The sequence below is a fragment of the Rana temporaria genome, chromosome 3 (assembly GCF_905171775.1).
Source record: "Rana temporaria chromosome 3, aRanTem1.1, whole genome shotgun sequence".
NCBI classification, from domain to species: Eukaryota; Metazoa; Chordata; class Amphibia; order Anura; family Ranidae; genus Rana; species Rana temporaria.
The window spans coordinates 119,856,505-119,878,203 of NC_053491.1; the positions used below are offsets into that span (position 1 = coordinate 119,856,505).

The window sequence follows — 21,699 nt, forward strand, 5'->3', positions numbered from 1 at the left end:
TTTCAGCAGACATGTTTGGCCGTGTGTTGGCCCGAGCGGACCATTTTGGGACGGATCGGACAGGTTTCCAGCGGACAACTGTTTCCCGGACTTGTTTTAAAACAGTCCGCTGGAAACCTGTCCGCCCGGACATGTACGGTCGTCTGTACAGACCTACCGTACATGTCCTGCCGCCCGCATCCCTCGCATGCGTCGAATGACTTCGACGCATGCGTGGAAGCATATTTAAGGCGGCCCGCCCACGTCGCCGCGTCATTGTCGCGGCGACACCGCGTCATCGACGCGGCGACACCGCGGACACGCCCCGCGTAATGTTTACGCGCGGGCTTCTGTTCGATGGTGTGTATAGCCATCGAACAGAAGTCCCCGGGCAGTCCCCGGCCAGACATGTCCGATGGAAACGGTCTGCAGACCGTTTTCATCGGACATGTCCTGCCGTGAGTACAAGGCCTAAGAGGTGCCTCTCTCAGCTTGTGACTGGACAGTGAAAGGAAAAGTAGCACAGTGATGAACCCACCTCTCCGTCACTCTTTCTCCTATCAGAATGCACCTTGCTCTGCAGAACACACGACTGCCTCATTGTATTGCTTCCCCGCCAGAGTGTTACAGGGGACTGCAATAAACGGCTAAAGTTATTGTTACCGCTTGTATTTAGTGTTTTCATGCATTTTACGTAATTCATTTACAGTGGAACCTCGGATTGCGAGAAACACTGTACCCAAACTAATATTTTTTTTACATTTTGGAGATAGATAGAGCTTTGTGGTATTTAACCACTTCCCGCCCCACTATAGCCGAAAGACTGCTACAGCACAGGCCTTAATTTCTGGGAGGGCATCAATGGACGTCCTCTTGTGCATTAGCTTCCGGCACTCTCTGTGTTCACTGAGTCAATGAGACTCGGCTGATCACAGATCAGAGTAAGGGCCGACCTCTGCCCCTTACCACGTGATCAGCCGATTACGTGATGTAAACAGAAGATCGGTAATCGGCTTTTTTTCTCCTCACACTCACAGCATGAGGAGAAAAAAGGCGATCACCGACTTCTGTCAAAAGGGACATCGGTCCCGAACGGGGAGAGCCACCGCCACCTCATCTGTGCCCACCAGGGCAGCCTGCTGGTTTCCCACCAGTGCCACCTATCAATGCCCATCCGTGTCACCCACCAGTGCACATCAATGGAGGGAGAAAAATTACCTGTTTGCAAATTTTATAACAAACTTCAAAAAAAAAAAAAATATACAAAACCCCAGTAGTGATTAACCACTTAAGACCCAGACCATTGTGCAGGTAAAGGACCTGGCCAGTTTTTGCGATTCGGCACTGCGTCGCTTTAACTGACAATTGCGCGGTCGAGTGATGTGGCTCCCAAACAAAATTGGCGTCCTTTTTTCCCCACAAATAGAGATTTTTTTTGGTGGTATTTGATCACCTCTGCGATTTTTATTTGTTTGCGCTATAAACAAAAATAGAGCGACAATTTTTAAAAAAAAAAAAAAAAAAAAATTTTTTACTTTTTGCTATAATAAATATCCCCCCCAAAAATATAAAAAAAAAAACATTATTTTCTCTCAGTTTAGGCCGATACATATTCTTCCTATTTTTTATACCAAAATCGCAATAAGCATTTATCGATTGGTTTGCGCAAAATGTATAGTGTTTACAAAATAGGGGATAGTTTTATGGCATTTTTATTAATAATTTTTTTTTACTATTAATGGCGGCGATCAGCGATTTTTTTCGTGGCTGCGGCATTATGGCGGACACATCGTACAATTTTGACACATTTTTGGGACCATTGTAATTTTCACAGCGAAAAGTGCCATAAAAATGCACGGATTACTGTGAAAATGACAATTGCAGTTTAGGAGTTAACCACTAGGGGGCACTGTAGGGGTTAAGTGTGACCTCAAGTGTGTTTCTAACTGTAGGGGGGTGGGGTTGGACATGTGAAGTCAGTGATCGTATCAGGGAACAGACGATCACTGACATTGCCACAGTGAAGAACGGGGAAGGTTTGTTTACACACACACCTCTCCCCGTTCTTCAGCTCCTGTGACCGATCGTTGAACACCGGCGGCGATCGGTTCCGCAGGCGTGGTCACGGAGCTTCGGACCCGGTCGCGTGCGCAACCCAGGGCTGGGCTCTTAAAGACGACGTACGGGTACGTGATTGTGCCGACGTATATCAGCGGTAGGCGGTCCTTAAGTGGTTAAATACCACCAAAAGCTCTATTTGTGGGGAAAAAAAAAAAAATCAAACAATTTAAATTTGGGTAGAGTGTTGCATGACTGCGCAAATGTCATTCGCAGAGTGATAGCGCTGAAAGCTGAACATTGGCCTGGACAGGAAGGGTGAAAGTGTTAATCACCACTTGTTTTTTTTTTTTTGCTAAACAAAAAAAAAAAGGTCTTAAAAATAAAACGTTTTTCTTCATTCGTTAGGCTTCATTTTTCTGGACGTTTTAAAAAACTGGCTGTAAAGCTAGTACAGACGCCAGGAAAAAAAGCGGCGCTTTTAACGCGATTTTTCCCGCGTTTTGCATTGAATTCAATGCACGTTTTGCCGCGCTAGTTTTCAGCCGCGTTTTTCTGTTTCTTTTCAAAATCAATGGTTCCCTGTGGGAGCCCATTGATTTGAATAGAGGTCGCACCAGAAGTCGGATCAAGATGATCCGACTTGCGGGGCGACTGGTGTGCAGAGACTCTTGAAGGGGAACCCCGCGCAAATAATATAAAAAAAAATTTTGCGTAAGGTTCCCCCCAGGATGATACCAGACCCTTTGGTCTGGTATGGATTTAAAGGGGAACTCCTACGCCAAAAAAAATGGCGTGGGGGTTCCCCCAAAATCCATACCAGACCCTTATCCGAGCATGCCGCCCGGCCGGTCAGGAATGGAGGTGGGGACGAGCGAGCGCCCCCCCCTCCTGAGCCGTACTAGGCCGCATGCCCTCAACAAGGGGGGGTGGGTGCTTTGGGGCAGGGGGGCACTGCGCCCCCCCACCCCAACGCACCTTGGCCCCATGTTCATGGGGACAAGGGTCTCTACCCGACAACCCTGGCCGTTGATTGTCGGGGTCTGCGGGCGGGGGGCTTATCGGAATCTGGGAGCCCTCTTTAATAAGGGGGCCCCCAATAAAAACACAACACAGGTTTTTAAAATAATTTATTCTCCTTCGCTGATGTGAACTGATGAGGCTGTACAGATATGCTGCACTGATTGGCACTGACAGGCATCACTGGTTTTCGGCTCTCTTCTCGCCCTGTAAGCATGAGGGGGAGGATTGACAATAACTGGCAAATCCTGTTTACATCCGTGATCAGCGATGATTGGACACAGCTGATCATGAGGTAAAGAGCCTCTGTGATTGGTTCTTTACCCTGATCTGTGATCATATGATGGCCTCCCGGCAACGTGCAGCCGCCCTGTAGCCATCATTTGGCTATAGCGAAGTCAGGAAGGGGTTAAAGGTGAATTCCAAGTATGGCATATTTTGGCATAGTTACATTGGTCCAGATTGGACCAATGTAACCATGTATATACACCATACCTGGCCGATGTCCCTGGAAGCCACCACTACTCCAATGATCTCCAATCAAAAAAACAAAAATAAGGTTTGAGTGGCCTAGTCAAAGTACGGACTTAAATCCGATTGAGATTCTGTATCATGACCTTACACAGGCTATTCATGCTGGAAAATCCTCCACTGTGGCTGAATTAAAACAATTCTGCAAAGAAAGAAGAGTGGGCCAAAGTTCCTCCACAAAGATGTGAAAGGCTCACTGCCAGTTATTGCAAACGTTTGATTGCAGTCTCCCTAAAATCAGCTGCCGTAGGATTTTATAGCAATTTAATATTAGAAGAGCACGGTCTATCTTGGCAAGAACGATGATGGAAGCTCTAAAATAGTTCAGCTAGACACTGTAAGGCTTCATTTTTGCATCCATAATACAGTAATCACTGGGCTACATTAGTTCACTGCTAAGTGAACCAGGGCTGTGGAGTCGGTAGATAAATGTTCCGACTCCGACTCCTCAGTTTTATGTACTTCCGACTCCGACTCCCCGACTCCGACTCCTCTGTATTAATATGCGAATGTATTTTATACATTCCTTGAGGGAAAGAAACGCAACCTACCACAGGACTACTGGCTGGGAAGCCAACAGTCTACTGTATTGCACAGTTTAAGCAAAAGACAAACACAATGAAAACAAAGTTTTTTTAATTTTTTTATTTTATCAATCAATCAAGTGGCTGGATAGTAGCAGCAGGCATAAACATCAGGAACAGGGGGGGGGGGGGGGGGGGGTAATCCACAAAAGGGATACGCCGTCGTATCCCTGTTTCTATCTATGGAACTGATCCACAGAATCAGTTTACCATAGATAGGCAGAAGATCCGACATGTGTAATTGAATTACACTGTCGGATCTTAAGGATGCAATTCTAGGCCGGCCGCTAGGTGGCGAGGCCATTGCGGCCGGCCTAGAATATGCAAATGAACACTTACGGCGATCCACGAACGTTCCGACGGGCCCGTCGCGCTAAATCTACGTAGTTTACGTCAAGTTACGCCACGTACAAATAGGGCTGAGTCCTATTTGACTAAGCCCTATTAAGTATGGCCGTCGTTCCTGCGTCAAAATTTTAAACTCTACGTCGTTTGCGTAAGACGTTTGTGAATGGCGCTGGACGCCATTTACGTTAACGTCTAAGCAAATGACGTCGGAGCGACGTCAGTTAGCGCAATGCACGTCGGGTAAGTTACCTGACGGAGCATGCGCAGTACGTCCGGCGCGGGAGCGCGCCTAATTTAAATGGGACTCGCCCCATTAGATTCGGCACGCCTTGCGCCGGACGGATTTGAGTTACACCGCCGCAAATTTCCAGGTAAGTGTGTTGTGGATCGATACCTAACTTAGGAAATTTGCGGCAGTGTAACTTAAATCACTTAAGTTACGTTGCGCTGCGGGGCTGTGGATTTGGCCCAGGATCTTTACCAGTTCAAAAATACAAAGCACATTATTTGGTTGTTTTAGAACAAAAACAAAGCTTATCTATAATGAACCAAAAACAAAATCTGCAAAACCTAGAAATGGTTTATATTAATCTTGAAATGTAGTTCTAGGCTTAGCAAATGCAAATCAATTCAATGTAGAGTTCTAAGGAAGAGAATTGCCTCTGCCAGATCCTCTTTTCATAGAGGCTCTTAAGTCAGACTTTATTATTTTTAGGGCTGAAAATAATCTTTCGACACTGACTTGGGTGGGTGGCATTGCAGTAACTATTCTGGCCACATCACTAACGATCTCTGGATAAACAAGGATGACTTCTTCAACAGTAAGTTTTGATGAGCGATCATACTTTTCAACTTCTTTTAGTGCTTTATAAAACTCCTGTTGGAATTTTTTTATTTGGACACTTACTGGTTCTCTAACATGCGTTCCCTGTAAAAGCAGAACACAACACTATGGAAAGTATAAGTATTGCAGCTCCTAATTGTGCGTTGCGTGCCATATAGTGAAGCACATGAAAAGCATGCTTCTTCACGGTCCCTTAACGTGTTCGTTTTGCGGTTACGTGAGGCACTGCATGCATTGGTCTTTATTCTTACAGTAGAGAAGTCATTAATTATAACTTTTTGTGAATTGGGACATTTAAAAACTTGCTTTTTTTTTTTTATTCCAATCTAAAATTTAGTAGGAGTCGGTGCATTGTTTGCCGACTCCGACTCCAGGTACCCAAAATTTACCCCGACTCCGACTCCTCGACTCCACAGCCTTGAAGTGAACGGAGATCAACTAACATTTAAATAAACCTTCAATAAAAGGTCAAATTGCCCATTTTAGTCCAAGAACTTCTCTCCTTTTGCCTACAATATGACGTGAGGAAGACTGGATAATACTTTTCATACTGTTAACATCGAAAACTGACCTGTATTAAGCCTTGTCCTGACATGCTGGTACTTTGGATTCTGAGGAATTCTTTTCTTTAAAATCTGAAAGAGTTTTAAATTACAGTATTAGAAAAAAAGGTGAAATGTTGCGTAGAAAATTGATTAAAAGAAAAAAAAAAGAAGAAGACTACACAACATCTTAAGCCGGCCATAGACCGTTCGAATTTCAGTCGGTTCAGCAGGAACCAGCCAAGATTTGAACCGTTAATAGGCAGGCTGAATGTACCAAAGTTGATCAATTAATTTTGGTACAACCAGCCTGTCGGATTTTACACACGATTATCGCCGGTATAGCCTCTTGCAATATTCACTGTGTTCTCTTGGTAGAGACAACTTCCCCCGCCCACCCCCACCAGGAGAACACAATGGCTCCATGGGACGGATTCCCCTCAACACTGACTGAGTTTACACTGGTGCGACATACACTCCGACTTTGGAAGCACGAGGTGTATAAATCAATGATTCCCTATGAGAGCCATGCGTCGGTCCGACTTTGAAAAAGGCTCCTGTACTACCTTTGTCCGACTAGGGCACGATTTCAGCCCACTGATTTGAATGAAAGTCTCATCCATGTTGGATCAACATCTTAACTGATCCTACTTGCGTCGGACGGCGCTTGTGACGTCATCACGTACATCCAGGAAGCAGAGAGGGCCGAGGATCTGCAGATGTTTTAATGATCCAGGAAGTTTTTATCTTAACCATACAAGCGATTCACCTATGTGCACCAAGAATAGTGCATCTGTAAATGTGAGTTGTTTACGGTTTTAAAACGGTAAACACTAATGTAAAGTTCTTTCCTGCCCTTATGACATCTACTTATGAGGAACGCCGTTTGGGAGCCCTTGTCCTGATAGAGGAACGGCAGATTGCTGAATAATTACCCCTAAGGGAAAGGCACCATTGGCGCTTATTGTGGGTCTTCGCATAGGGTGGTTGGTGGAAGGCACAGTGGTGTGCCTAGTCATTGTAATTTGGATTGTCACCTTTGGATACAATAAACACTTACACTAAGAAGAGATCACTTACAGATTGGAATTGATGAGTTTACCACCTTATCAACTGCTTTATATATGGACTGGTTTCCAAATATTTTTTTATTGCTCAGGTCACTGGGATTTTTAGGAGTTATTGATTATTATTTTAGTGTGTATATAATTTTTTTTATTATATTATAAATATACACACTGCTCACAAAAATTAAAAGGAACACTTTGAAAACATATCAGATCTCAACAGGCAAAAATCTCATGCTGGATATCTATACTGATATGGACTGGGTAATGTGTTAGGACTCGGAATGAAAGGATGGCACATCATTTGATGGAAATTAAAATTATCCACCTACAGAGGGCTGAATTAAAAGAAACCCCGAAAATCTAAGTAAAAAATTATGTAGCAAGCTAGTCCATTTTGCTGAAATTTCATTGCAACAACTTAAAATGATCCTCAGTAATTTGTATGGCCCACAAGTGCTTGTATGCATGCCTGACATCAGGGCATGCTCCTAATCAGACGACGGATGGTGTCCGGGGGCATTTCCTCACAGATCTGGACCAGAGCACCACTGAGCTAGTGAACAGACTGAGGAGCAACCTGGCGGCACCGGATGAACCGAAACCTAATGTCCCAGAGGTGTTGTTTTGGATTTAGGTTAGGTGAGTGTGGGGGCCATTCAATGGTATCAATTTCCTTATCCTCCAGGAGCTGGCTGCTTGCTCTCGCCACATGATGCCTTGCATTGTCGTGCACCAGGAGGAACCTAGGACCCACTGCACCAGCGTAGGGTCTGACAATGGGTCCAAGGATTTCATCCCAATACCTAATGGCAGTCAGGTTGCCATTGTGTAGGCTGTAGAGGTCTGTGCGTCCCTCCATGTATATGCCTCCCCAGACCATCACTGACCCACCACCAACGGTCATGCTGAACGATGTTACAGGCAGCATAAAGATCTCTGCGGCTTCTCCAGACCCTTTCACGTCTGTCACATATGCTCAGGGTGAAATAAAGGCATACTGTAGCTCACGCTAGTATGCTGAATGGCATGGTAGAAAGTTGTATTTTAGGGTGAACCCCCGCTTTAAGAAGAGCTGGGTGAGGCTTGGCAAGGAGGTGCTTCAGTGTGGATGTCTTGCTGAAGGGGCCCTTTTGCTGTGTGCTTATACAGGTCTGCATAGTTGTGATAACTTATTTTGTATTTATCTGTTACCATTAATTCTGACTCCTGCAAGAAGTCCACTGTTTTACCTTTGTTTATTTGCCATTATTTTAACAAGTAAAGAGTTACATTGGTTAAGCTGAATTTGTGTGCAGTCCATCTGTCATCCTACGAGATCAATACAACTCAAGGTAACCATTTACTTAAATAATTTACTGTGGTGCGATAGGACATTGTGCCCTCCAATATCTATTGGGGTCCACGATTCCCACTGGAGTGCATATATATATATATATATATATATATATATATATATATATATATATATATATATATATATATATATATATATATATATATATATACACACATACACATATACACACATACATACACACATATGTACACCCACACATATATATATATATACACACACACACACACACACACACACACACACACACAGGGTTCGACAAAATCTGGGCGCCAGGTCGCAATTGCAACTAGAATTAGTGACCTATCGCCTGGGGAAGGAAGCATAGGCCTGCAAAAGACCGCAAAGCATAGGCCTATGCTTCCTTCTTTGATCTGGCTCCATGTTGTGGTGGCCGTTGGTATGACAGACAAGACAACCAGCAATGCTAATGGAGCGTCCCCTGTGTTTTCACTGCCATCTCCTTCTCTCTAATGAGAACCCCCAAACATTATATATATTTTTTATTCTAACACCCTAGAAAATAAAATGGCGGTCATTGCAATACTTTCTGTCAGACTGTATTTGCGCAGCGGTCTTAAAAAAAAAAAAAAAAAAAAAAAAAAATCGCACTTTTTTGGGAAAAAAATACACTTTAACCACTTCCCGCCCGGCCTATGGCCGATTTACGTCCGGGAAGTGGTTATGAAATCCTGACAGGACGTTCTAGAACGTCCTGCAGGATTTCATGCCGCGCGCGCCCGTGGGGGCACGCATCGCGGCGATCGGTGATGCGGGGTGTCAGTCTGACACCCTGCATCTCCGATCTCGGTAAAGAGCCTCCGGCGGAGACTCTTTACCACGTGATCAGCCGTGTCCAACCACGGCTGATCACGATGTAAACAGGAAGAGCCGCCGATGGCTCTTCCTCACTCGCGTCTGACAGACGCGAGTAGAGGATAGCCGATCGGCGGCTCTCCTGACAGGGGGGGTTAGCGCTGATTGTTTATCAGCGCAGCCCCCCCTCGGATCGCCACACTGGACCACCAGGGATGCCCACCCTGGAGCACCAGGGTGGGCAAAAAAAAATGACAGAAAAAAAAAAAAAAAAAAAAAAGCATAAAGAAAAAAAAAAAGATGCCAGTCAGTGCCCACAAATGGGCACTGACTGGCAACCTGGCAAAAATCAGTGCTGCCACCCCAGTGTCCATCAGCGCCACCCCAGTGTCCATCAGCGCCACCCCAGTGTCCATCAGTGCCACCCCAGTGCCACCCCACAGTGCCCATCCATGCCCAGTGCCCACCTATCAGTGCCCATCTGTGCCACCCATAAGTATCCATCAGTGCCGCCCATGAGTGCCCATCTGTGCCGCCTATGAGTGCCCATCAGTGCCGCCTATGTGTGCCCATCAGTGCCGCCTATGTGTGCCCATCAGTGCCGCCTATGTGTGCCCATCAGTGCCGCCTATGTGTGCCCATCAGTGTCGCATACCAGCGCCACCAATCAGTGCCACCTCATCTGTGCCCGTCAGTACTACCTCATCGATGTCCATCAGTGCCATCTCATCGGTGCCCATTAGTGCCGCCATATCAGTGCCCGTAATTGAAAGAGAAAACTTATTTACAAAAAAATTAACAGAAAAAAATAAAAACTTAATTTTTTTTCCAAATTTTCAGCCTTTTTTTAGTTGTTGCGCAAAAAAAAAAAAAATCGCAGAGGTGATCGAATACCACCAAAAGAAAGCTCTATTTGTGGGGAAAAAAGGACGCCAATTTTGTTTGGGTACAGTGTAGCATGACCGCGCAATTGCCATTCAAAGTGCGACAGTGCTGAAAGCTGAAAATTGGCTTGGGCGGGAAGCTGCGTAAGTACCTGGTATGGAAGTGGTTAATTAAAAAAAATAACACAACAGTAAAGTTAGCACAATTTTTTTTATATAGTGAAAGTTACGCCGAGTAAATTGATACCCAACATGTCACGCTTCAAAATTGCGTCCGCTCGTAGAATGGCGATAAACTTTTACCCTTTAAAATCTCCATAGGCGACGTTTAAAAAATTCTACAAGTTGCATGTTTTGAGTTACAGAGAATGGCTGCAATTATTGCTCTCGCTCTACCAATCGCGGCGATACCTCACATGTGTGGTTTGAACACTGCTTTCAAAAGCGGGGGCGCTACTCATGTATGTGTTCGCTTCTGCGCACGAGCTCGGAGGGATGGGGAACATTTATGGCTCCTAGATTCCAAGCAAATTTGTCAAACCTGTATAATAAAATATAAATATATATATATATATATATATATATATATATATATATATATATATATATATATATATATATATATATATATATATATATATATATATATATATATATATATATATATATAACACACACAAATATTAATTTACTTAGTTTAACCTAGCAAGTAGTAGTTGGGTGAAATAGCCCTTCACTTTTTTTTGTCATTTTGCTTTATATGTGGGAACAGAGTTTGTGTTGAGCAGCACCTCTCTTATAGTGGCACATAAGATTACACATAGTAGCGCAGAAGTCACTTTTATTTTATTGTATAATTTGGCTCTTTTAGATCAGGGGTGTCCTTTTGAGGAGTGAGGGCCACGTAAGCGACTTGGTAACCAGTCGAGGGCCGAAATGAGCGGAGCAGGCCTCACACTCTACTATATGGATCCTCCAATCCAATCCGCCCAGATGGAAGGGGAATAGGGGTGTTGAATATAATCGATGCATCGCGATTCGGGGGCCCCCGATTCGGCATCGATGCATGTGGCCCCAATAATCGATGTCGGGTGACGTCATCCCGGCTTGCCCCGCCCCTCCCGGGAGATCGCTCCGAGCGCGTCTAATAAAATACCCATTTTGCATTAAATGCCGCTATAATACACTATATGGCCACTGCTGCATGTACTTTTTAAAATACACAGTGTTTCATACTTATATTGCTGTCTGTATATTCCGGAATCCTCTCATGTTAGCTCCGGCCCGCCTCTCACCTCCTACGTCTCAGCCCCGCCCGCCTCTCTTCTCATCTGATAGCTACAGTACAGTCGGTGGGCGGGGCTGAGAACTCCCACTGACGTCGGGAAAGAGGAGAACGAGTGGTGAGAGGCGGGCCGGACAGGACAGAGTCACATGTGCGGAAATACAGAGAGCAGCATACACACAGAAACGAAGGTATGAGAAGCTGACTGTATATATTTTAAACAGCACATGCAGCAGTGGCCATTAAATGGTTTAGAACGGCATGTATTGCAAATAGGGGATTCTTAATTACAGCAGTATTCTTTCTCCTCCTCCATGTGCTCTATGTTGACATTTCTCTGGTGTCCCAAGTTCGCACATTCCATTGTGTTAACTCCTAGTGTGCTGGAATGTGCGAACTTGGGAAGCCAGGGAAATTTCAACACAGACAGTACAGGGAACTTGCTGTGAATTATAATCCCTCCAGACCTCTCAGCAGCCACATTTGTATATTCCTGTACCCTGTAGTGCACTAATCACTTTTTATAGTGGAGTTCCACCGCTTTTTAGTTTAGTAAAAGTCAGCAGCTACCAAAAGTGTAGCTGGTGACTTTTATTAAACCGACACTTGTGCCACGGTCCACCAATGCGACCGCACAGAGCCCCATACCTTTCCCCGCTCCTCTCCTCAATGCCATCATATCTACTGTGGGCACCCAGCCATGATAGCTTACGGCTTCATGGCCAGGCGCGCACTGTGATCTGCCATTGGCCAGCCAAACTTCTGGGACCTGTGTCCCAGAAGATCGCTGGCATGGAGGGGCCACCTAGGGCGACAGAAGGAGTCACCTAGGCAGCCAGGACAGGAAGTCCCACTAAAAAGAGGACCCCCCCCCCCCCAAAAAAAAAAATGATATGCCAAATATGGCATGTCAGGGGGCGAGGAGTGCTTAAAGGAGAAGTTCCACTTTTGGGTGGAACTCCACTTTAAGGGAGTGAGGTTATTTTTATTTAAAAGCAGAGTTCAGTAAAAAAAAACATATTAAAAGTCAGCAGCTACAAAAAAAAGTATCTTCTGACTTTTAATAAAAAGACACTCACCTGTCCCACAATCCAGCGATGTTGCCACCCGAACACTCCATTCTGTCCACGGCGCTGGCAATACTTCTGTGGGCATCCGGCTGTGACAGCTTGCAGCTTCACAGCCAGGTGTACATGTCTCACTGCGCTGTCCTGCATAGCTGGGCAATCTTCTGGAACCTGTGATGTGTCTCAGAAGATTGCGGGGAGGAAGGGCCACCTAGGCGGCCCAAGCGGAAGTGAGAGCTCGTCGGTAATCGTGATGCATCGTGATGCATCGCCGAATCGAATCGAATCGTGGACTTGATAATCGTAATCGAATCGTGAGACGAGTGAAGATGCGCAGCCCTAAAGGGGAAGGATCCTTTTCTGTTTTATTTTTATTACATTTTTTTTAGCAGATTGGATTGCAGGTAGGCGGGTGTGAACGGACACAAGTCTGTTTACATTTGCCACCCTAGAAAGGTGAATGGAGGGTCTGATCGATTGTGTGGAAGGGGCCCAGGGTTCCCTTTACACTGATGCAACGTGGTTTACCCACACTGCAGGTACATACAACATAGTGCGCCAGTGGCCTTCCTGCAGGTTACTGTAGCTGCACTTTGCCATAGACTGCAGGTGTAGTGCACTTTCTGAAAGCGCACCAAACCCGCAGGTAATAACAGAAGACTATGGCTCAGTACAAGTAACCCGCAGGTACACTCCACCTGCGAATCAGTTGGAAAGCAGCCCAGTAACCACTGCAGAACACATAAGTCCATATATACATTGTGATTTTAGTATTAAACTTCCCTTTAATAAAAGTCTTCCATTCAGGTATCGCCGGCTATTACTGTCCTAGACAGAGTGCATTTGGTATCACACCTGTAACAGGAGGCTATACAGGAAACATTGGCTTATGTGTCTCTGCTCAGCAGCTGCTGGGTTCCCCTATGGCCGGTTACATTCACAACACTGATGCTCTGGGATGGCGGGTCGGGAACTCGCGCTCTGGGCTTGCCAACCAGCCATTCCAGAGCAGAAGGTTGTGGGCCACAACAGAGGGCTCCACGAGTTTGGCACCCCTGTTTTAGATCAAAGGGATGAACTAAAACAGGGCTGTTTAACCATTTAAGACCTGGACCTTTAGGCCAGTTTTTGCGATTCGGCACTGCGTCGCTTTAACTGACAAATGCGCGGTCGTGCGACGTGGCTTCCAAACAAAACTGGTGTCCTTTTTTCCCCACAAATAGAGCTTTCTTCTAGTGGTATTTGATCACCTCTGCAGTTTTTATTTTTTGCGCTATAAACAAAAATAGAGCGACAATTTTGAAAAAAATTATTTTTTACTATAATAAATATCCCCCCCCAAAAAAATTTATGTATATATATATATATATATATATATATATATATATATATATATATATATATATATATATATATATATATATATATATATATATATATATATATATATATATATATAAATTCCTCAGTTTAGGCCGATACGTATTCTTCTACCTACTTTTGGTAAAAAAAAAAAAAAAATCGCAATAAGCGTTTATCGATTGGTTTGCGCAAAATTTATAGCGTTTACAAAAATAGGGGGATAGTTTTATTAATTATTTTTTTTGTACTACTAATGGCGGCGATCAGCGATTTTTTTCATGACTGCGACATTATGGCGGACACTTCAGACAATTTTGACACATTTTTGGGACCATTGTCATTTTCACAGCAAAAAATGCATTAAAAATGCATTGTTTACTGTGAAAATGACAAATTGCAGTTTGGGAGTTAACCATAAGGGGGCGCTGAAGGGGTTAAGTGTGACCTCATATTTGTTTCTAACTGTAGGGGGGTGTGGCTGTAGGTGTGACGTCATTGATTGCGTTTCCCTATAAAAAGGGAACACACGATCAATGACGGCGCCACAGTGAAGAACGGGGAAGCTGTGTTTACACACAGCTCTGCCCGTTCTTCAGCTCCGGGGACCAATCGCGGGACTCCAGCGGCGATCGGGTCCGCAGGTCACGGAGCCACGGCTAGGCACTTAAAGAGGACCTACCTGTACGTGCTTGTGCCCTGCCGTGCCATTCTGCCGACGTATATGTGCAGGAGGCGGTCCTTAAGTGGTTAATACACTTAAAGTCCAAGCCTTTTTCTGACACTTGTTGCTTACAAGTTTAAAAAAAAAAAAAAAAAAAAAATTCTAGAAAATGACTTAGAACCCCCCCAAACACACACAATCTCACAATAGCGAGTACACCCCTCACATTTTTGTAAATATTTTGATATTGTATCTTTAGTGACAACACTGAAGAAATTACACTTTGCTACAATGTAAAGTAGTGAGTGTACAGCTTGTATAACAGTAAATTTGCTGTCCCCTCAAAATATCTCAACACACAGCCATTGATGTCTAAACCGCCGGCAACAAAAGTGAGTACACCCCCCAAGTGAAAATGTCCAAAATTAGGCCCAATTAGCCATTTTCCCTCCCAAAGGTCATGTGACTCGTTAGTGTTACTAGGTCTCAGGTGTTAACAGGAAGCAGGTGTTAAATTTGACTCATACTGGTCACTGGAAGTTCAACATGGCACCTCATGGCAAAGAACTCTCTGAGGATCTGCAAAAAAAGACTTGTTGTGCTACATAAAGATGACCTAGGCTATAAGAAGATTGGCAAGACCCTGAAACTGAGCTGCAGCAAGGTGGCCAATACCATACAGCGGTTTAACAGGACAGGTGCCACTCAGAACAGGCCTCGCCATAGTCGACCAAAAAAGTTGAGTGCACGTGCAAAGGTTGTCTTTGGGAAATAGATGTACGAGTCCTGCCAGCATTGCTGCAGAGGTTGAAGGGTGGGGGGTCAGCCTGTCAGTGCTCAGACCATACGCCGCACACTGCATTAAATTGGTCTGGATGGCTGTCGTCCCAGAAGGAAACCTCTTCTAAAGATGATGCACAAGAAAGCCCACAAACAGTTTTCCGAAGACAAGCAGACTAATGACATGGATTACTGGAACCATGTCCTGTGGTCTGATGAGACCAAGATAAACTTATTTGGTTCAGATGGTATCAAGCGTATGTGGCAGCAACCAGGTGAGGAGTACAAAGACAAGTGTGTCTTGCCTACAGTCAAGCATGGTGGTTGGAGTGTCATAGTCTGGAGCGGCATGAGTGCTACCGGCACTGGAAAGCTACAATTCATTGCTGGAAACATGAATGCCAACATGTCCTGTGACATACTGAAGCAGAGCATTATCCCCTCCCTACGGAGACTGGGCCGCAGGGTAGTATTCCAACATAATGACTCCAAACACACCTCCAAGACAACCACTGCCTTGCTAAAGAAGCAGAGGGTAAAGGTGATGGACTGGCCAGGCATGTCTCCAGACCCAAACCCTATTGAGCATCTGTGGGGTATCCTCAAATAGAAGGTGGAGGAGCGCAAGGTCTCCAATATCTACCAGCTCTGTGATGTTGTCATGGAGGAGTAGAAGAGGACTCCAGTGGCAACCTGTGAAGTTCTAGTGAACTTCATACCCAAGAGGGTTAAGGCAGTGCTGGAAAATAATGGTGGCCACACAAAATATTGACACTCTGGGCCCAATTTGGACATTTTCACTTAGGGGTGTACTCACTTTTGTTGCCAGCAGTTTAGACATTAATGGCTGTGTGTTGAGTTATTGAGGGGACAGCAAATGTACACTGTTATACAAGCTGTACACTCACTACATTACATTGTAGCAAAGTGTATTTTCTTCAGTGTTGTCACATGAAAAGATAAAAATGTAAAGGGGTGTACTCACTTTTGTGAGAGTGTGTGTATAAATAAAAATAAATAGAGACCCTATAGAATAAAATGGCGGTTGTTGCAATAGTTTATGTCGCACTATATTTGCGCAGCAGTCTTTCAAAAGCACTTTTTTGGTAAAAAAAAAATACTTCAATAAATAAAAAAAATAAAAAAACACCTAAACAGTAAATTTAGCCCAATTTTATTGTATAATGTGAAAGATGATGATACCCAGACAATTTTGAGAGAATCGTGATCTTTAGTCTAAGCAAAAAAAATTGTGATTCTCATTTGACCCTGAATTGTGCAGCTATACATTACACACATCAATGTGTTATCACCTTCCATTACTCTGCCTGATCTACAGTTACCGTAATTGATTGCCTGTCTGCTGTGGGCACATGTCTGCTTGTAGCACTCAGTAAACATTACAGTCTCATTTACGTAGGGCACTGATCTCTCATTATACACACAGGCCCAGATTCACGTACAGTGGCGTATCTTTGTGCGGGCGTAACGTATCCTATTTACGTTACGCCGCCGCAACTTTTACAGGCAAGTGCCGTATTCTCAAACGAAAGTTGTGGCGGCGTAGCGTAAATAGGCCGACGTAAGCCCGCCAAATTCAAATGTGGTAGATGTGGGCGTGTGTTATGTTAATTTTAAGTGACCCCACGTAAATGACGCTTTTTACGAACGGCGCATGTGCCGTCCGTGAAAGTATCCCAGTGCGCATGCTCCGAATTAACCCGCAAGAAGCCAATGCTTTAGACGTGAATGTAAATGACGCCCAGCCCTATTCGCGAACGACTTACGCAAACAACGTAAAATTTCCAAAATTCGACGCGGGAACGACGTCCATACTTAACATTGGTACGCCGCATGTACGCCTCATATAGCAGGGGTAACTTTACGACGGGAAAAGCCTAACGTAAACGGCGTATCTGACTGAGTCGGCCGGGGGTACATTCGTGAATTCGCGTATCTAGCCGAGTTACATATTTCTAGGCGTAAATCAGCGTACACGCCCCTAGCGGCCAGCGTAAATATGCAGTTAAGATCCGACGGCGTAAGAGACTTACGCCGGTCGGATCTAATACAAATCTATGTGTAACTGATTCTAAGAATCAGGCGCATAGATACGACCGCCCAGACTCAGAGATACGATGGCGTATCTGGAGATACGCCGACGTATCTCCTTTGAGAATCTGGGCCACAGTCTATATTTATGACAACACACAGCACTGACCTCTCATCATATACAGTCTATGTATGACCACACACACACGTAGAACACGGACTTCTCATTATATACAATCTATATATGACCACATACATGTAGGGCACTGATCTCTCATTATAAACAGTGGGGTAGATTCAAAGAGCAATTGCGCCTGCGCAACCATAGTTACGCAGCGCAATTGCTTACTTGCCCCGGCGTATCGAATGCTCCTGATTCAGGTAGCTCGATACGCCGACTGCAGCCTAAGAAATGACTGGCATAAGGCTCCTTATGCTGTCATATCTTAGGCTGCATTCTTACGCAGGCCGCTAGGTGGCGTTCCCGTTGTGGTCAGCGTATAGTATGCAAATTGCATACTAACGCCGATTCACAACCCTACGCGAGCCCTGCGTATGCAGTTTACGTTGTTTGCGTACGTCGGTTTTTGCGTAAGGCTGCCCCTGCTATTAGCAGGGGCAGCCAATGCTACGTATACGTGTCGTTTGAAATTTACGTCGTTTGCGTAAGTGATTCGTGAATGGCGCTGGACGCCATTCACGTTCACTTTAAAGCAAATGACGTCCTTGCGACGTCATTTACCGCAATGCACGTCGGGAAAGTTTCCCGACGGAAGCATGCGCACTACGCTCGGCGCGGGAACGCGCCTAATTTAAATGATCCACGCCCCCTACGGGATCATTTAAATTGCGCGCGCTTACGCTGGAGCGCCCACGCAATTTACGGAGCTACTGCCCCCGTGAATCAAGGGTAGCGCAGGTAATTTGCGGAGGCGCAGCGGCAAAACGGTGTGCTGCGCCTCCGTAAAAACTGTGCAAATCTACTTGAATCTACCCCAGTCTATATATGACCACACACACACATATATGTAGGGCACTGATCTCTCATTATAAACAGTCTATATGACCACACACACACACATGTAGGACACTGATCTCTCATATACAGTCTATATATGACCACACACACACATATGTAGGGCACTGATCTCTCATATACAGTCTATATATGACCACACACATATGTAGGGCACTGATGTCTCATATACAGTCTATATATGACCACACACATATGTAGGGCACTGATCTCTCATTATATACAGTCTATATATGACCACACACACATATGTAGGGCACTGATGTCTCATATACAGTCTATATATGACCACACACATATGTAGGGCACTGATCTCTCATTATATACAGTCTATATATGACCACACACACATGTAGGGCACTGATCTCTCATATACAGTCTATATATGACCACACACACACATGTAGGGCACTGATCTCTCATATACAGTCTATATATGAACACACATGTAGTTGTGATCCCTGCCTATGCTCTCAGTCATCTAGTGAAGTGAGCCATTCATACACGTAACAGAACCCAATCACAGTGGTAACGCCCGTGTATACATTATGTGTCCTTTTCCATAGCAGACCCAGAAGCCCCCATTATTGTGAGTCTCACCTCCGGGTCCCCGATTTGCCTCCTGGCAGACATAACTAGACCACAAACCGCTCAGTAACTCCAATCTCCAGCAATCTCTCAGCAATCTCTCAGCCTCCCTCTCTCTGCCGCCTCTGCTTTACCACTCTTCAACAACCCGTCCGACCATTGGTTCCGTGTTCTCTTGCAGCCAGTGAAAATCGACCTTCCTACGTAAGAAGGCGTGGCTTGCACGGCTAGTGACAGTTCCCTGTAGTTGCTAAGCAACGGAGACGCCGTGGTCCGCCGGCTTTGTGGTCCGGCCTGTTCCCGCCTGTCGGCCCGGGGGCTGAGTAGTGATGTTCGGGCTGCCTTTCCCGCATCGGCCGATCCCTGATCGGAGTCCATTGTTCTGTACAGAGACATAGCCGAGCAGCGTTCCTTCACTCTGCTGTTCTCTAGACTAGCAAAGGTGGCGATCAGCAGCGTGCAATCACAATGCCACAACTCATCAATCAAAAGCATCTTTCACCTACCTGATCACAGAATTATGGAATCCGATACAGCTGAAAAATTATGCTAACCACTTGTCCACATGGACATTTATCCCCCACATAAAAATCTGTTAAAATCTGCAATGTTTTTATTATTTTTCTGCTAGAGAATTACTTATGACCCCCAGACATTATATACTGTATTTTCCCAAAGCAGAGGCCCTGGAGAATAAAATAATGTTTTTTTATATCACATGATTTTTGCACAAGTGTTCATCAAACTCATATTTTCAGGACAAAATACACTAAAATATATTCTAGGGCATACAAACACAATATAATACCCAAGTAGTATGCCCAATGAGTATACAATAAGTGGAATTTAGGTGAGCCAAGATGGTTTTCATATAGGAATACCTTGGTTTCTTATTCAGAATTTCCCATTGAAATGCATGGCTCCCAAGGTGCCATATTTTAACCACTTCCATACAGGGCACTTATACACCCTCCCGCCCAGACCAATTTTTAGCTTTCATCGCTGTTGCACTTTGAATGACAATTGCTCGGTCATGCTACACTGTACCCAAACTACATTTTTATCATTCTGTACCCACAAATAGAGCTTTCTTTTGGTGGTATTTGATCACCTCTGGGATTTTTATTTTCTGCAAAAAAAATTAAAAAATGACCGAAAATTTTGAAAAAAAAAATATTTTTTTTGTTTCTGTTATAAAACATTGTAAATAAATATGTTTTCTCCTTCACTGATGGGCACTGATGGTGCTGCACTGACGGTGATAAGGCGGCACTGATGGGCACTGATGAGGTGGCACTGATGTGGTGGCATTGATGGGCACTAATATGCGGCACTGATGGGCGGGCATGGATGGGCACTGATAGGCAGCACGGATAGGCGGCATGGATAGGCGGCATGGATGGGTACGGATAGGCGGCAGGGATGGGCATGGATGGGCACTGATAGGCGGCATGGATGGGCACTGATAGGCGGCATGGATGGGCACTGATAGGCGGCGTGGATGGGCACTGATAGGTGGCGCAGATGGGCATAGATGGGCACTGATAGGTGGCACTATCGTATGTGTTGTACTAATGGATGCCAATCAGTGCCAAACAATGCCTGCCAATCAGTGATGCCCATTGTGGGCACTGATTGGCATCCATTGCGGGCACTGATTGGCATCCATTTTTTGTGTCATTGTCATCCCTGATGATCTAGGGTGGCATACCTGTGTTTTTTGTTTTGCATCCCTGGTGGTCCAGTGGGCATCCCTGGTGGTCCAGTGGGCATCCTCGGGGGGGTTGTGCTGATAATCGATCAGCACAAACCCCACCTGTTAGAGGAGCAGCCGATTGGCTCTCCTCTACTCGCATCTGATAGACGCGAGTGAGGAAAAGCCGAATACCGTCTTTTCCTGTTTACATCGTGATCAGCCGTGATTGGACACGGCTGATCACGTGGTAAAGAGTCTCCGTGAGAGACTCTTTACCTAGATCGGTGTTGTGGGGTGTCAGACTGACACCCTGCAACAACGATCACCGCGATGCGCGCCCGCGGCTGGGGGCACGCAGCGGCTCAATATCCTGAGGACGTCATATGACGTCCACTCAGGATATTGAAACCACTTTGCCGACGTCAATCTGTCATTGGCGGGCGGCAAGTGGTTAAGATTTATATCACTTGGCTCGGGCCAAATTGAACTTTAACTAATAGAAGGATGCCCAATGAGTATAAAACAAGTGGCACTTGCGTGAGCCAAAATGGTTTTCATATAGCAATAGCTTGGCTTCTTATTCGGAATTTCCCATTGAAATGCATGGGTGACAGTTTGACAAGTTTGGCTTGGGCCAAATTGAACTTTCCTATATAGTAGGATGCCCAATGAGTATAAAACAAGTGGAATTTAGATGAGCCAAGATGGTTTTCATATAGGAATAACTTGGCTTCTTATTTGGAATTTCCTATTGAAATGTATGGCTATTAGGCCCTTTTCACACCAGCGGACCGTATGTCTGTTTTTTCATCCATCCGTTTACAGATGAAAAAGGGACATACATTGATCCCTATGGGATAGTGGGTGTCAGCTGATATTGACACCTGATCTCATCGGTGTCCGCTATGCTCCGATTCTGCAGACGGAGGAAAATTCTATTTTTCCATCCGTCTGCGAATCGGATGAACGCGGACAGACGGTCTGTGTTCATCCGATCCCCCCATAGGGGAGAGCGGAGATCTGACAGGGTGGTCCCTGCACAGTGTGTGGGGACCGCCCTGTCATCTGCTGGCTCAGCTGGGATTAACGGAGCAATCCCGCTGAGCAAGCGGATAAGAAAGGTATGGATCCTCATGAGATCC

The 21,699-nt window shown here is 45.1% G+C and overlaps 1 protein-coding gene across 1 annotated transcript in view; it reads right to left on the minus strand.

Moving 5' to 3' along the window:
- CEP41 (centrosomal protein 41) overlaps window positions 1-19,068 on the minus strand; it is a 57,344-nt gene extending 38,276 nt beyond the window's left edge. Inside the window, exons 1-2 of the mRNA XM_040343330.1 lie at window positions 18,874-19,068; window positions 5,936-5,999 (exon numbers count right to left, since the gene is read on the minus strand). Coding sequence (XP_040199264.1) covers window positions 5,936-5,999; window positions 18,874-18,906 — 97 coding nt within the window. The 5' untranslated portion in view covers window positions 18,907-19,068. The remainder of the gene's footprint in view (window positions 1-5,935; window positions 6,000-18,873) is intronic.
- Between the last annotated feature and the right edge of the window lie 2,631 nt (window positions 19,069-21,699).